This window comes from Bubalus kerabau, chromosome 1 (genome assembly GCF_029407905.1).
Source record: "Bubalus kerabau isolate K-KA32 ecotype Philippines breed swamp buffalo chromosome 1, PCC_UOA_SB_1v2, whole genome shotgun sequence".
In the NCBI taxonomy this organism is placed as follows: Eukaryota; Metazoa; Chordata; class Mammalia; order Artiodactyla; family Bovidae; genus Bubalus; species Bubalus kerabau.
Window position 1 is genome coordinate 106,844,136 of NC_073624.1, and position 17,619 is coordinate 106,861,754.

The 17,619-nt window shown below is 37.0% G+C and overlaps 1 protein-coding gene across 3 annotated transcripts in view; it reads left to right on the plus strand.

Annotated features, from left to right (window-relative positions):
• The window catches only part of RASSF9 (Ras association domain family member 9), a 61,728-nt gene extending 44,428 nt beyond the window's left edge, over positions 1 to 17,300 (plus strand). For all 3 annotated transcript variants that reach the window (XM_055586331.1, XM_055586340.1, XM_055586324.1), the window contains exon 2: positions 14,340 to 17,300. In XM_055586331.1, the coding sequence (XP_055442306.1) occupies positions 14,356 to 15,600 (1,245 nt within the window). In that variant the 5' untranslated portion in view covers positions 14,340 to 14,355 and the 3' untranslated portion in view covers positions 15,601 to 17,300. The remainder of the gene's footprint in view (positions 1 to 14,339) is intronic.
• The last annotated feature ends 319 nt before the right edge of the window (positions 17,301 to 17,619 follow it).

Sequence of the window (17,619 nt, forward strand, 5' to 3'; positions counted from 1 at the left end):
TCAGAGGGCATGCATTATTCTCTGGGTAAAACAACCAGTTATTTTAGCATGTGGATGTGGAGAGATTCCTCACCATTTGTCTACTTCATTAATTTTAATTGTGTTCAGACTTTGTTTTGTGTGTGTCTAAGTGTGTAAACCATTCCCGTATTTTTTGGGGCTCCAAAATCACTGCAGATGGTGATTGCAGCCATGAAATTAAAAGATGCTTACTCCTTGGAAGGAAAGTTATGACCAACCTAGATAACATATTCAAAAGCAGAGATATTACTTTGCCAACAAAGGTCCATCTAGTCAAGGCTATGGTTTTTCCAGTGGTCATGTGTGGATGTTCAAGTTGGACTGTGAAGAAAGCTGAGCGATGAAGAATTGATGCTTTTGAACTCGGGTTGGAGAAGACTCTTGAGAGTCCCTTGGACTGCAAGGAGATCCAACCAGTCCATTCTAAAAAAGATCAGTCCTGGGTGTTCATTGGAAGGACTGATGCTAAAGCTGAAACTCCAGTACTTTGGCCACCTCATGCGAAGAGTTGACTCATTGGAAAAGACTCTGATGCTGAGAGGGATTGGGGGCAAGAGGAGAAGGGGACGACAGAGGATGAGATGGCTGGATGGCATCACCGACTCAATGGACATGAGTTTGAGTGAACTCCGGGAGTTGGTGATGGACAGGGAGGTCTGGCGTGCTGCGATTCATGGGGTTGCAGAGTTGGACACGACTGAGTGACTGAACTGAAGCGTGTAAACATTACAAAAAGAGTCAAAATTGTCACTTAATAGTTGTTTTTTTTTTTTTAATTTTATGGGTAGTGTATGGGAATAAAAAGTTTTCATTGACCCTGTTAAGTTCCATGCCTGGTTCTGAAAATTAAACTGACCAAAAACAGACTGACAAGAGAAAAGCATTCAAATTAATTTATTGTAAGTTTTACATGACACAGGAGCCTTCTTAAGGAAATGAAGATCTAAAGAAATGGTTAAATCCCGTTGTTTTATGCTAGGTTTAATGAAGAATGCACAGTCATAGAGAAGTGTGGTAGATAGGTCAAAGAATGCAAAGTAAGTATAGTAAACTGCAAGAAATTTAATGGAGTCTCTTTGGATTCTTCTCTTCACTTGTATTCAGAGATAAGAGTGCTCCTTTCCTTCCCATATAGGAAGGGCATCTCTCAGCTGAGGATGCTAGGATCCCTTTCAGGGGAGAGGCTTGGATGGAATGTCCAAGTGAACTCCCCATTTCTCCCATTTTCTAGAACTCCTTCCACTTAAAATACTCAAGGTACTATATTTTGAAGTATCATGTATTGAATCCCATCAATAGTATATTTGCTTTACTTCACATGCCTTCATGGTGCATTAAGGTGATCAATGTTTAAGTACAGAAAACAGCCCAAACCAAATAGATTTTAAAAGTCAATATAGCTTTAAAAATGTGTTTATTTTTGATCATGCTGGGCCTTCATTGCTGTGCACAGACTCTCTAGTTGTGGTGCGTGGGCTTCTCATCGTGGTGGCTTCTCTTGTGGAATGTGGGCTCTAGAGAGCCGGCTCAGCAGTTGTGGCTCACAGCCTGTTTCCCTGTGGCAGGTGGACTCTTCCCAGACTAGGGATTGAACCTGTGTATCCTGCATTGGCAGGTGGATTCTTAACCACTGGACCACCAGGGAGGTTCTCAGTATAGCTTTTAAATGATTAGAGACCGTGTCATGCTTTAGAACTTACTAAAAATGTAGTATATGTACAGAAAAAATATTTATTCTCTCTGGTTGCTGGGATGAATAAAGTACTTTAAAAAAAATCTGAATTGAATGGGCAATTCAGCATTTTACCCAGATGTCTACTAGAGGAACTATAAAATTATTTTATAGTTGCTTCTTAAACGGGTGAAAGAATTAGGAGTCTGTGTACTGACAAGCTTCCAGATTTCCAAGAAAGTTAGTCATTAAATATCACATTGATAGATGATCCTGTATGTATGGACAATGTATAGAAGCAGGTAGTAAGTAAATATATAAAATACTTTTATCATAATATCACATTTTTTTTCCCTCTTCAGTAGATTACTGTATCTGACTCAGATTTAGTATCTTGTTTCCAGTGAGAGAAAACTTAATGAAATATGTTGATTATTTTATTAGGCAATAGGGAGTTCATCAATACGGATTCAATTCTAACTCATTTAATCCAAATTATTCTTATTTTCCTTATTTCTACATGATCTGTATTTTCTCCCACTTACTAACTGAGGGTGGTATTGAACAAATTCTTAATTTCTTGTGCTTCAGTTTTTTAATCTTTGTAATGAATTTGATTACAGGACATAGCTGATAGGGTTGTGATGAAAATTATATGAGTTTATATATTTTAAGCACTTAAAACAATGCCTGGCACATATTAAGCATGCAATAAATGTGAGCTATTCTCAGACTTTATTTTTCTGGGCTCCAAAATCACTACAGATGGTGACTGCAGCCATGAAATTAAAAGACACTTACTCCTTGGAAGGAAAGTTACAACCAACCTAGATAGCATATTCAAAAGCAAAGACATTACTTTGCCAACAAAGGTTCGTCTAGTCAAGGCTATGGTTTTTCATGTGGTCATGTATGGATGTGAGAGTTGGACTGTGAAGAAGGCTGAGCGCTGAAGAATTGATGCTTTTGAACTGTGGTGTTGGAGAAGACTCTTGAGAGTCCCTTGGACTGCAAGGAGATCCAACCAGTCCATTCTGAAGGAGATCAGCCCTGGGATTTCTTTGGAAGGAATGATGCTAAAGCTGAAACTCCAGTACTTTGGCCACCTCATGCGAAGAGTTGACTCATTGGAAAAGACTCTGATGCTGGGAGGGATTGGGGGCAGGAGGAGAAGGGAACAACAGAGGATGAGATGGCTGGATGGCATCACTGACTCGATGGACGTGAGTCTCAGTGAACTCAGGGAATTGGTGATGGACAGGGAGGCCTGGCGTGCTGCAACTCATGGGGTCGCAAAGAGTCAGACACGACTGAGTGACTGATCTGATCTGATTGTTACCTAATGTCTCCTTCTACACAGACCCCACTGTCTTTTCCCCAGTCACCTTACTTATTTTCTAAGTATCTGTTCCTTAACCACCAAGCCTAAACATCATCATATTAAGTAATAAACTGAAAGAGTCCTCCTCACAGATAAGATCTAAGGATCTTACATACAGGATCCAAGATCCTGTCCCAAATGAAATCTCATGAGGTTCTTTTACCTAATTTGACTTTAAAGGGTTATGGAAATTGAGAATGTCTTGAAGACATTGGGGTCAACTTCTATGTCTTATTATGGTTTATTACATATTACCTAACTTTGATTATTATTGCTTTTTAAAAATTTTTGTAGCATTTTTATACAGAATATGTTAATATCTCATGATTTCCAATAATATTTAAGATGATCTTGAATATTTAAGTCTCTTTCTCTCTAAACATATCTTTTGTCCTTCCCTAGCTATATAATGCATTTCTGAACTTAAAGATCATTTTATCTTCTATAGAATTTTACCCTCATCGTTTATTCACATTTATTAAAATCATAGTTCTGTTAACACATTATTGCATTCTGCAATACTGAATTACAGAATTAACACATTCTGCAAAAACTGATGCCTCTGGTTTTGCAGAAACTAATGCCTCTGGTCAGTAATGTGTTAAGAAATGAATCTTGAATCAAGTTATAAAAATATGTATGCTATAACTCAAAATGGACAATTTATTTGGGGAATAACTAACTTATTAGTTACTAGGATAGATTTAATTGATTAACATAGAACTTTTTTCAATCATATATTTAAACTTTTATCTTTACCAGAGTCTGTCTTAAATTTCTATTTGGGTCATTCTTTTTCTCTTACTACAAAGCCACCCAATTATAGTACACAAAATATAAATTTTTCTCTCACATAATAGTAGTGATGTTAACTAATTAATTAGCTAAACTCATTGTATTGAATTGGATAAAGTGTTCATTTGAGTTTTTCTGCAAGATGTTATGGCCAAACCAGTATTTGTATTGTGATAATTTTGATTATTGGGAAAAGATGCTATTAAATTTGGAAGCTTGACCTTTTAGTTTGAAAAGAGATGTGTCATGTAATTTAAACCCTGACTACCCAAACTAATTACTTATGGCATCCCTCAGTATTTTAAACTTCATAATTTGTATAGAGCTGGGTTTGTAAGTTAAAATACCAGTTTATAATCTTTGGTATGAAATGTGATTTAGTAAACTTGCCGTTTATCTTCACCTATCTTTATTCTGGTCATAACAAACACCCTCTTCCAACAACACAGGAGAAGACTCTATACATGAACATCACCCAATGGTCAACACCGAAATCAGATTGATTATATTCTTTGCAGCCAAAGATGGAGAAGCTCTATACAGTCAGCAAAAACAAGACGAGGAGCTGACTGTGGCTCAGACCACGAACTCCTTATTGCCAAATTCAGACTTAAATTGAAGAAAGTAGGGAAAACCACTAGACCATTCAGGGATGACCTAAATCAAATCACTTATGATTATACAGTGGAAGTGAGAAATAGATTTAAGGTCCTAGATCTGATAGATACAGTGCCTGATGAACTATGGGATGAGGTTCATGACATTGTACAGGAGACAGGGATTAAGACCATCCCCATGGAAAAGAAATGCAAAAAAGCAAAATGGCTGTCTGGGGAGGCCTTACAAATAGCTGTGAAAAGAAGAGAAGTGAAAAGCAAAGGAGAAAAGGAAAGATATAAACATCTGAATGCAGAGTTCCAAAGAATAGCAAGAAGAGATAAGAAAGCCTTCTTCAGCGATCAATGCAAAGAAATAGAGGAAAACAACAGAATGGGGAAGACTAGGGATCTCTTCAAGAAAATCAGAGATACCAAAGGAACATTTCATGCAAAGATGGGCTCAAAAAGGATAGAAATGGTATGGACCTAACAGAAGCAGAAGATATTCAGAAGAGATGGCAAGAATACACAGAAGAACTGTACAAAAAAGATCTTCATGACCCAGATAATCATGATGGTGTGATCACTGACCTAGAGCCAGACATCCTGGAATGTGAAGTCAAGTGGGCCTTAGAAAGCATCACTACGAACAAAGCTAGTGGAGGTGATGGAATTCCAGTGGAGCTATTTCAAATCCTGAAAGATGATGCTGTGAAAGTGCTGCACTCAATATGCCAGCAAATTTGGAAAACTCAGCAGTGGCCACAGGAAAGGTCGGTTTTCATTCCAATGCCAAAAAAAGGCAATGCCAAAGAATGCTCAAACTACTGCACAATTGCACTCATCTCACACGCTAATGCTCAAAATTCTCCAAGCCAGGCTTCAGCAATATGTGAACCGTGGATTTCCTGATGTTCAAGCTGGTTTTAGAAAAGGCAGAGGAACCAGAGATCAAATTGCCAACATCCGCTGGATCATGGAAAAAGCAAGAGAGTTCCAGAAAAGCATCTATTTCTGCTTTATTGACTATGCCAATGCCTTTGACTGTGTGGATCACAATAAACTGTGGAAAATTCTTTAAGAGATGGGAATACCAGACCACCTGATTCGCCTCTTGAGAAATTTGTATGCAGGTCAGGAAGCAACAGTTAGAACTGGACATGGAACAACAGACTGGTTCCAAATAGGAAAAGGAGTACGTCAAGGCTGTATATTATCAGCCTGTTTATTTAACTTATATGCAGAATACATCATGAGAAACACTGGACTGGAAGAAGCACAGGCTGGAATCAAGATTGCCGGGAGAAATATCAATAACCTCAGATATGCAGATGACACCACCCTTATGGCAGAAAGTGAAGATGAAAGTGAAAGTGGAGAGTGAAAAAGTTGGCTTAAAGCTCAACATTCCGAAAACAAAGATCATGGTATCTGGTCCCATCACTTCATGGGAAATAGATGGGGAAACAGTGGAAATAGAGTCAGACTTTATTTTTCTGGGCTCCAAAATCACTACAGATGATGATTGCAGCCATGAAATTAAAAGACGCTTACTCCTTGGAAGGAAAGTTATGACCAACCTAGATAGCATATTGAAGAGCAGAGACATTACTTTGCCAACAAAGGTTCGTCTAGTCAAGGCTATGATTTTTCCAGTAGTCATGTATGGATGTGAGAGTTGGACTGTGAAGAAGGCTGAGCGCTGGAGAATTGATGCTTTTGAACTGTGGTGTTGGAGAAGACTCTTGAGAGTCCCTTGGACTGCAAGGAGATCCAACCAGACTATTGTGAAGGAGATCAGCCCTGGGATTTCTTTGGAAGGAATGATGCTAAAGCTGAAACTCCAGTACTTTGACCACCTCATGCGAAGAGTTGACTCATTGGAAAACACTCTGATGCTGGGAGGGATTGGGGGCAGGAGGAGAAGGGGACGACAGAGGATGAGATGGCTGGATGGCATCACTGACTCGATGGACGTGAGTCTGGGTGAACTCCAGGAGTTGGTGATGGACAGGGAGGCCTGGCGTGCTGCAATTCATGGGGTCGCAAAGAGTCGGACACAACTGAGCGACTGATCTGATCTGATCTTTATTCTTTAATTAATTATATGCTTTTCTTCAAGACAAAGTAAACTTCTACAAGGTAATTTTAGATTTGAGCCTGAGATAAATATCCTGAAATTGAATTTCTTTTGTTACTGTATTATAGCTGCCATTCCTTATCTTTAGTTCTGAATCTTGCATTGTTAAGTTAGTCTGTCTCCAAGTGTTATTTACTGACTTGTTTTAAATATGAGTGCCACATGTAGTGGGTTATACACCGAAGAGTTCTATAGACTGGATCTAATTCCCTGTGATAGTTTATTTGGTCAAGATATTTTGAGAACAGACTTCATAAGAAGGATTTTTATAATTCCACAGGCATCTATGTTTTCCATGGAAAATCTGACTATTATGAGGCATTGAAATCTGTTCTCTGTGCTGGATCAGAATCTCAGTGCAACATGTATTTTTTTTTTCTCTGTATTCTTATTTTTATTACAGGATACATAAATGAATAACACATGTTATATTAATTCTGGTTGTGTCCTTGCTATGGCTTTGAACTGCATGATATCAGGGAAAAATAAATGTCTTTTGAGGAGTTTAAATATATTTTGAGGTTTAATCAAAATTTCAAAGGGAATTAATTTTACTATGTGTTAGGAAATATTAAGGAGATTATTCATACTTCTCTATAGAATGAGAAGTTTGACTGGAAAGCATTCATTTAATTTTAACTGCATGTAAAAAAAATACTAAGACAATATCTTAGTTTGGCCAAAAGTCTGATAAAATTTAGAATAATAGCAACCTTTGTTTTGTATTCAGCAATCAGAAAAGCGCAAATAACCAGATTTTTAAAAATACAGCATTGTATTCCAATTCATTTGAATAATGTGACTTCAAGACAGTATTATATTCCAGGGTGCCTTTGAATAACCAAAGCAAGAAAATGTTATATTCAGTGTAGTTTTATTGCTAAGGTATATTTTTAAAGATACTTTCTAACTTGTCTAGGCATGTCGTACATGCCTGTACTGTCCACAGCCTTAACTAAGTGATAGATTTTTTTTTTTTTTTTCCTCACTTCCCTGGTTATCTCTGGGAATTTCCCTTTGGTCCTGTAAAGACTGCAGATATTATCTTGACTACTTCTTCTCCTAAACTGAAGGTGTCTCAAAACCTTCATTCCTAATTCTGGTCTTTGGTTGTCCACTCTGTCACAGGGCAGAATAAACTTGCAAAGAAAGAGTAAGGGAGAAATACAATGAAACCCTTTCTGCTGACTTCCAACCCTCTCCATGCCTCTGGCACTGCCCTAGTCTCCTTGGCCACTTCTATCCTGTCATTTCATCCCCACATCTTTTCTTCCTACTGTCCATTCCCCCATTTAATGGTCAGATATTCAAATACTATTTCTTAATGAAGACGGAAGATTTACTATTTCTTAATGAAATCTATGAATGCAAGTTTGTTTGTTTGTTTTTCCCTTGAACTAAAATTAATCCTATTCTGAATACTTGTGTTTCTATAGCATCTTAATGCAGCTATCAGTATTCTTTAGGACCAGTTCTGGGACTAACAGAGGGAAGTCCAGTTGGACAGGATTAATAATAATAATCATAAATACTGGCCATGAGGGTGAAAGGAGAAAAAGTTCCATTGGCAATCCATTAAGTAGAATGCCAACTTCCATCACTTATTTAGGAAATGTCTCACTTATTTGTTATTTTTGTTTTAATATATTTTACTGTTAGATTCTCCACAAGATGTAAGAAAAAACAGAATAGACAAAGCTGTGATGAAAGTATATTTTGTTGTATATATGGATCAAGATTCCTCAACGGGCTTCCTCTGTGACTCAGCAGTAAAGAATCCACCTGCCATTCAGGAGCCACAAGAGATGCAGATTCAATTCCTGGGTGGGGAAGATCCCCTGGAGGAGTAAATGGCAACCCACTCCGTATTCTTGCCTGGACAATCCCATGGACAGAGCAGCCTAGTGAACTACTGTCCCCGGGTCACAAAGAGTCGGACATGACTAAGCAATGAGCCCACGCACGCATGCATACACGGTTCTTCAACGGCACCACTGTTGACATTTTAGGCTAGATCATTCCCATGCTCCTAGCATTCCCAGACCCTAATGTGAAAACCTGAAATGTCCCCACACATTTCAGGCAAAATCACCGCTGGTAGAGAACCACTGGTTTAGAAGGAGAGCGTTCAGTTTACATAATAAGCAATGATAATAAAAAGAAACAGAACAGTCTTTGGGCACTGAGGCAACACTAAGAGAGATGTCCAACATGCCCGTAAAGCTTCACAGATCTGTATCCTTCAATCTGTTGGAGACTTCCATCACTGTTTGCAGACAGAGGTTCCACCAATTGCTTGAAACTGATAAAAGTATAACTTTTGATTTCCAAGCATGGAATATGATTCTGCAGAGTTGAGCAATAAGAGCATTTCACTTAGAATCACTCCTATATATGGCAGCTAGATTATGTTAGTATCATACTTCCAGGCTGGCCTAGGAAATAAAAAGTTATAATGTAGATTCTTTGGAAAAATGCATTCAGAGATCTAAATATTTTTTATAAATACCATGGATTGCTAGTTTACATATACTGGGTTTTAGCATATCTTATAATGTAATTATTCTTAATAATTTCTCATTTTAATGATTCTTATTTTTTTAAAGTAGGGCTCAATATGAAATATTTGTCCTGATAAATTTTATACATCAAATTTCAATTAAACTTCAATGTCTACCATACTAGGAAGAAATGTCATTCTTTGAATTATTCTCCTGGGCCCCAAGTTCTTTTTTTTTTTGTACAACTTAAAGATAGCCAAATATTATCTGTTTATCTTTATTTTTTGCTGCCTTCACACTTAATCCTTTTTCTGTAAATACTTATGTTGTGGATCTTCAATTTGACATTAAAATGTTTTATTTAATACTTAAGATTTCCAGATTTAAATAGTTGATTTATTCCCTACTGCTTTATGCACCATAGTTTCTCAATGGAAACTTGTTGAAGAAATGTTTAGTTGTATGAATTTGCATATATAATTCCAAGCCAACTCATCTTAATTCTGTGTGTTCTGTGGTATTAAAACTAATTATCAGTGGAGGCATTTTTAAGTTCATGATTGAATATAGGGTGAATGCAAAAATTCTCAAATATAATTTTCACTCTATTTCAGAATAAATCTGGAAAAGTACCTGTGAGGCTAACACATGTTGCTGAAGAGTTTCATTTGGCATATAAATTTTCTTAATTGTCTGAAGAAGATACTCTAAAAGGCAAAAACTGAATAATGAAATAGTTATGGAAGAGTAGTCAGGTGAAATATAAATATATGTAAAGATTTCTTTTCAGTATAATAAACTTTATTACCACAGTGTTAAAATCTGAGAGTTATAAATCAGAGAAAGATTAAAAGGATTCTCAGCTCATCTGTGATCCAAATATTATATTAATGATCCTTTTAAACATCTTTAATTAGATAAACAGTTGTGTTATATTGGAAGTGTACATGCAAAAATACTGACTAGCTGAAAACAGGTGAAAAAATATTGTGGGATGGATTGGAAAAGATTTTGAAAATAATACTGTTAACTACTGCAGCAAGCTCAATAATGTTACTGAATAATACCACACCCTTCTCAGCATTAAGTAATAATAACAGTAATTTTACCATTAGTGTTAATAACCTATATTTACCCGGTACATTTTCCACAATTTTCAAAGCACTCTTCTTCTTTCTCTTATCTGATATTTGAAGCAATCTTGTGAGAAATGTGAGTCAGATATATAATATATATTGCAGTATTACAGTGATAAGTACAGAAGATTAGAAAAATTTATAATTTTTCTAATTATAAATTCATAAATAAATTCTATACATTAAAATAATTTATTGGAATTCAAAATGAATTAGTTAGTGAAAATGAATTGTTAGTGAAAATTAAGATGAAATCATATTTTAAACTATCAAGTATTGTTCCTACTATTCCTTTTTTGAAAATCTTTACAAATAAATCTTGTTAATGTTTCAGAAGGCAAAAAAGAATTTGAAGCATCAGATAAAAATGGATACTGTGGTGCTATGAGTGTTTTTTATTTTCTTTTATATACGTAAATAATTTTTAAGCTTATTTTGTGATTATAAACTATTTGAAAACATAAACAGAGCATGTTGTTGTTATTCAGTCTCTCAGTCATGTCCGACTCTTTGCGACCCCATGGACTGCAGCACGCCAGGATTCCCTGTCCTTCACCATCTCCCGGCGCTTGCTCAAACTCATGTCCATTGAGTCAGTAATGCCATCCAACCATCTCATCCTCTGTCATCCCCTTCTCCAGGCTTCAGTCTTTCCCAGCAACAGGGTCTTTTCTAATGCTCTTTGCATCAGGTGGCCACAGTACTGGAGTTTCAGCTTTAGCATCAGTCCTTCCAAAGAAATCCCAGGGCTGATCTCTTTCAGAATGGACTAGTTGGAACTCCTTGCAGTCCAAGGGACTCTCAAGAGTCTTCTCCAACACCACAGTTCAAAAGCATCAGTTCTTCGGTGCTCAGCCTTCTTTATGGTCCAACTCTCACATCCAAACATGGTGACGGTGGTTTAGCCGCTAAGTCGTGTCTGACTCTTATGACCCCATGGACTGTAGCCTTCCAGGCCCCTCTGCCCATGGGATTCTCCAGCCAAGAATGTGACTACTGGAAAAACCATAGCTTTGACTGTATGGACCTTTGTTGGCAAAGTAATGTCTCTGCTTTTTAATATGCTGTCTAGGTTGGTCACAGAGCAAGCGTCTTTTAATTTCATGGCTGCAGTTGCCATCTGCAGTGATTTTGGAGCCCAAGAAAATAAAATCTGTCACTGTTTTCATTGTTTCCCCTTCTGTTTGCCAAGAAGTGATGGGATTGGATGCCATGATTTTAGTTTTTTGAATGTTGAGTTTTAAGCCAGCTTTTGCACTCTCCTCTTTCACCTTCATCAAGAGGCTCTTTAGTTCCTCTTCACTTTCTGCCATAAGGATGGTGTCATCTGCATATCTGAGGTTATTGCTATTTCTCCCAGCAATCTGGATCCCAAACAAAACAATACTTAATTAGAATCTTTGGATATATTCAATAATATCAAATTTAAGAAAGTATAAAATACATATATAATTTTTAAAGTATGTATGGGAAAGGTCATAATATATAGTAAATAATTATGTAGTATATATTGTGTATATAATAATAAGGACTTCCTACGTGGCTTAGATGGTAAAGAATCCACCTGCAATGCAGGAAACCTGGGTTCCAGTCCTGGGTCAGGATCCTCTGGAGGAGGAAATGGCAATCCACTCCAGCATTCTTGCCTGGGAAATCCCATAGACAGAGGAGCCTGGCAAGCTACATACAGTCCATGGGGTCACAAAGAGTCCATGGGGACACGACTGAGCAACTAACACACTTTCATACTACATAATTATAGATGCAGTATACTATATATTGGGCTTCCCAGGGGACTCAGTGGTAAAAGAATCCACCTGCCAATGCCAGAGACACAAGAGACAAGTCTATCCCTGGATCAGGAATATCCCCTGGAGAAGGAAATGACCACACACTCCAGTATTCTTGCCTGAAATCCCATGGACATAGGTGCCTGGTGGGCTACAGTCCATGGGTGGTAAAAAAGGCTGACATGACTTAGTAACTAAACAGCAAATGTTTTATAAATCATACAAATATTTCTGTGATCCACATTTCCATGATGGTATCAACTGCTGAAGAAATGCTCAGCAAATATTTGTCAAATGAATGAGTGAATAGAAACTCGATTGGAGCCATACTATAAAATAAACATCATTTGCAAAATCCTAAGCCTGCTACAAAGTAGAATTAAACATAATGTGGCTTATACTAGGTATGGAAGATTTACTGCCTACATTCAATGAAGAATGGTCATTACTTTTAAACATGCTCAGTCAAGTGGCAGAAGTTTTGAAAATTACCTGGTTTGAATGATGATAATAAAAATTCCTCAAAATATTTAGAGAATAATTGACTCAAGAAAATAAAAGGACGTTTAGAGCAAATTTTTTTTTAAGTGTTTGAAACCAGTTAGCTTGTGAGACTGTTAATAAAGGCACTCAATTTCTCATATATAATATGGAAATAATAATATCTTTCTTGATTGTGCATAATGACTGTTAGGGTTATATCATCCACATGAGCTGAAAACTATCAGGTCTCTAGTGGAAGCCATAACATATAAGCACTTGCTCCTTCCAAAACAAGAGAATCCCAGTTAGCGCAGGGATCATGGAAGAACTGGGGAATTCTCATGTATGTCATTATTATTTTAGCGTACATAAAGACTCCCTGATCCCTGTTTTCCAGTCTTCTTCACAGCTACAGTGTAGAGCTGAAGCATTTATAAGTCATGTGTCATCCTTAGCTACAGACCCAGAACTGAGGTTTCCCATCTAGAAAATGGAACAGGACATAAGGATTACTCTAAGGAGTTAGCCGTAGGGCTTTTATGAGAGTTTTATCAGCTAAGGGAGGCATCCAGGCCAGTCAAAATCCTTATTGCTGTATGAAAGCAGGAATAAGATTAATAAGAAAAAGACATAGAAGGTAATACATTTCCACATGCTTTTCTCCATGGCTGGCTTTTGGGAAGTGTCCTTCCTTGACCAGTTGGGTGCTCTAATGAGGCACTGTGGTTCCATTGCTATCAAAGGCTAATTTATGTGATAAAGTTCCTCTTTAAGTAGTTTATGGTTTTTCTTCCAATTTAATCTACATGTCTAAGCCATTAAACTCATAAATTTGTTTTTACAGTGCATTAATTAAAAGTACACTCCAGTCAGCTTTTTTGCTTAGGTTGAATCTTCACTTTCCATGTCACCTTCTTAGAGAAATCTCTCCTGACCTCTCGAAATAAAGTAGACCTCTCCTCTTCCAAGTCATTCTCTATCACTTCATCCTCTTTAATTCTCTTCCTAGCATTTACCACTATCTTATATTAATTACACATTTATGTCCATGTCCTTGTCTCCTTGGTTTATTGCTATATCTTTAGCATCTTCAGACATATCTGGCACATGGTTGACATACAGTAAATATTTGCAGGATGAAATAATCACTAATTTCAATAATGGACTATTTTCAATTCTTTTACTCTACTAACATTCTATTTACATTTCCATGGTTATTCCCTAGTCCTATGTCTCCAGCAAAATAGTCTTGTGTGTGCATGCTAAGTCACTTCAGCTGTGTCCTACTCTTCATGACCCTATGAACTGTAGCTCCTCTGCCCATGGGATTCTCCAGGCGAGAATACTGGATCAGGTTGCCACGTGCTCCTCCAAGCGATCTTCCTGACCCAGGGATTGAACCAGCAACTCATGTGTCTCCTGCATTGGCAAGCAGGTTCTTTACTACTAGCACCACCCTGGGAAGCCCCAGAATAGCCTTATTCTACCTCTTATTCATCACCACTCTGATTATTATCTTAACTCTGGTAATTCTAACTGCAGTTATATTGTGTCTGGCTTTCTAAACATAAAATAGCCTCCATTATCTTTGACAACAATTTGCCTGTTCCAGAGCCCAACAGGAGTTAAAAAGAAAACCAAGATATTTTTCATGGTCTTAAATTTTCTTTATTACCATAAAACGTCTGATTCTTATGTAGTCTCACCTCAAAATGCATCTGTCACTGAGGGTAAGATTTAGAGAGGGTATTAAAATTAAACCATCTTTCTGGGTTCATACAAGTGATGGCTGTAGTATAATGTACTTTGTTTTTCTTTTAGATCTCCAACTAAAGAAATGGATTCAGAAGAGAAGGAAATTGTGGTTTGGGTTTGCCAGGAAGAGAAGATTGTCTGTGGGCTAACCAAACGCACCACCTCTGCCGACGTCATCCAGGCTTTGCTTGAGGAACACGAGACTACATTTGGGGAGAAACGATTTCTTCTGGGAAAGCCCAGTGATTACTGCATCATAGAAAAGTGGAGAGGCTCTGAACGGGTTCTTCCTCCCCTAACTAGAATCCTGAAGCTTTGGAAAGCATGGGGAGACGAGCAGCCTAATATGCAGTTTGTTTTGGTTAAAGCAGATGCTTTTCTTCCAGTTCCCTTGTGGCGGACAGCTGAAGCCAAATTAGTGCAAAACACAGAAAAACTGTGGGAGCTCAGCCCGGCAAATTACATGAAGACATTACCACCAGATAAACAAAAAAGAATAGTCAGGAAAACTTTCCGGAAACTGGCTAAAATTAAGCAGGACACAGTTTCCCAAGAGCGAGATAGTATGGAGACATTAGTTCATCTGATTATTTCCCAGGATCACACTATTAATCAACAAGTGAAGAGAATGAAAGAGCTGGATCTGGAAATTGAAAAGTGTGAAGCTAAATTTCATCTTGATCGGGTAGAAAACAATGGAGAAAATTATGTCCAGGATGCATATTTGATGCCCAGTTTCAGTCAAGTTGAGCAAAAGCTAGGCTTGGAATATGATGAAAGGCAGATGCTGGAGGACCTAAGAGAAAGTAATGGAATTGTACAGCTGGAGGAACGACTGACCTACTACAGAAAGCTCATTGATAAGCTCTCTGCCGAAATAGAAAAAGAAGTAAAAAGTGTTTGCGTGGAGATAAATGAAGATGCAGAAGGGGCAGCTGCCAGTGCACTTGAAAGCTCTAATTTAGAGAGTGTTAAATGTGATTTGGAGAAAAGCATGAAAGCTGGTTTGAAAATCCACTCGCACTTGAGTGGCATCCAGAAAGAGATTAAATACAGTGACTCATTGCTTCAGATGAAAGCTAAGGAATATGAGCTCCTCACCAAGGAGTTCAATTCCCTTCATATCAGCAATGCAGATGAATGCCAGCTAAAGGAAAACAAAGGAAAGGAATCTGAGGTGCCCACCAGCAATGGGGTGGTTTCTCCTTTTACTCAAAGAATATTTAACATGTATACAAATGACACAGACTCAGACACTGGTATCAGCTCTAACCACAGTCAGGACTCGGAAACAACTGCAGGAGATGTGGTGCTGTTGTCAACGTAATTTAAATGGCTTCACTCTGACCTACTTTAATATTGTTTGTGTTTGTTTAATTTAATAGGAAAATTTAAATATTCCACTCTGGAGAAAAATGTAAATAATGTTAAGGAATTCAGTAGCTAGTAAGAACTAGAGAATTTTGTTTGTTGGTTTGTTTTTGATTTAAGAGTTCCAGTGTTATCTAATTATTACAAAAGTTCAAACAATGAGCTGTTCATTAGGAATGCAGCAAAAATAGCTTGTAGGTATATAACAGAGAAGTAATTTGATGTGAATTATAGTCTGTTTCTATGAGAAGTGATGTATTCAAACTTCAAACTAGTTCTTAATATTAGCATCAGTATATTGAAACTATACACGTGAACAAGTAAAATTAAGATGTATTGTTATAGAATTTTCAACACTGTATCATTGGTATTTTATAATCTGTAAAGTATATGATAACTCTTATTGTAACTATATTAATTCAAATCCTTGTTCATTTCTTTGCTATTTAAAATGTATATCATCTCTGTTAGTTCCTGAATCCCTCTACCTGTTTAGGTTTAGATAAGAGGAGATGGAAGGGTTGTTATTGGAACATGTACAAATACCATCAGTGGATCAGACAGGGATATAAATAAGAAAAGCCAAATTTTGCAGACAACAGCAACTTTTCTAAAAAAGCTGAAAATTAATAGATATTTATGTGCTTTCTCTATCTGATATGCAAACCTTTAGATCAAACCAGTCATCTATGCAGGTTCATTCTTTGAGTGAGATACGGTGTGAGTTACAGAGAAAAATCACAGGGTCATAGTCCTATTTGATTATACCTTATCTAAAAAAGGTGAAGGGATGCAGCTTGGCGTCCTTTGTGTGGGTAAAATAGAACTCCATGTACCTTAAGTATCCCCTGGAGGAGGGCATGGCAACCCACTCCAGTATTTTTGCCTGGAGAATCCCATGAACAGAGGAACTTGGAGGGCTACCGTTCATAGGGTCACAAAGGGTCAGACACGACTGAAGCAACTTGGCACACACAAAAATACACCCATAAATATTAGTATTTTTCCTCTGAAAATAGAGATAGGAACTCATGTGAACAAAAACCTTTTATTCTGCTACACTATAATTCAGATGGTCTATATGGTCCTTCATTTAAGGTGCAAACTGAAAAAAAAAAAAAAAAAAAAAAGGAGCTCTACTCTATCCCACTCTCAAGCATGAAAGTAAATATCCAACAAGTTGAATAGATGGTTTAGATTCTGTCTTGACTGAGAATCATTATAGTGCCAGAAGAGGCTTAGTTTGGCTTGGTTTTTAGTTAGGAAGTTCCTTTCTTTCTCTTTCTCTCTCTTATCTCCTTCTTTCCCTGCCTTATTTCTTGCTATTGAACACATGACACAATCATATTAAAAACTGTTTTGTTGTACTGTTGCATGAATACAGCCGCAATTCATTTTTCCTTTAGCTAATATCTTTCTCACATGTGAGTAGATAGAAAGATTATTTTACTTAGTTTGAATATGTGGATATTGGTTAAGATTCTCAGTATTTCTCATTTCTTTCCTTTTTATATTTATGTTTACTGTACTATATGTTTTAACTCCGTCTCCTAATCTTTTTTAAAATTTCTCCATCCTCCAGACATTTTGCCAACCTTTGGGAAGATATTTAAATTTTCTTAATATTTCAGCTTTGGGGAGTATCTAATGTTACCCTTTTTCATACTAAGATTCTGCTGAAGGCCTTATTGAAGGTGCATGATAAACACCTTATCTGAAGTTGCATGGTAAGAAAAGTAGGAATTTCCACTGTAGGGAAAGTATGATGATAAGTAATAACACAAACATGGGTTTAATTTGAAAGAAATAAGGGAATTAAATAGTCATTTAAGAAAGGGAAGTTTATTTGCCTAATATCTCATTAATCATTCAGTACTATGGAAAGCTATTGACATATTTATTATTCTCTTCTGGGGATTAAACTCAGAAGATCATCATCAAAGATAAAAACAGTTGTAGTATTGTTTTTCAAAAG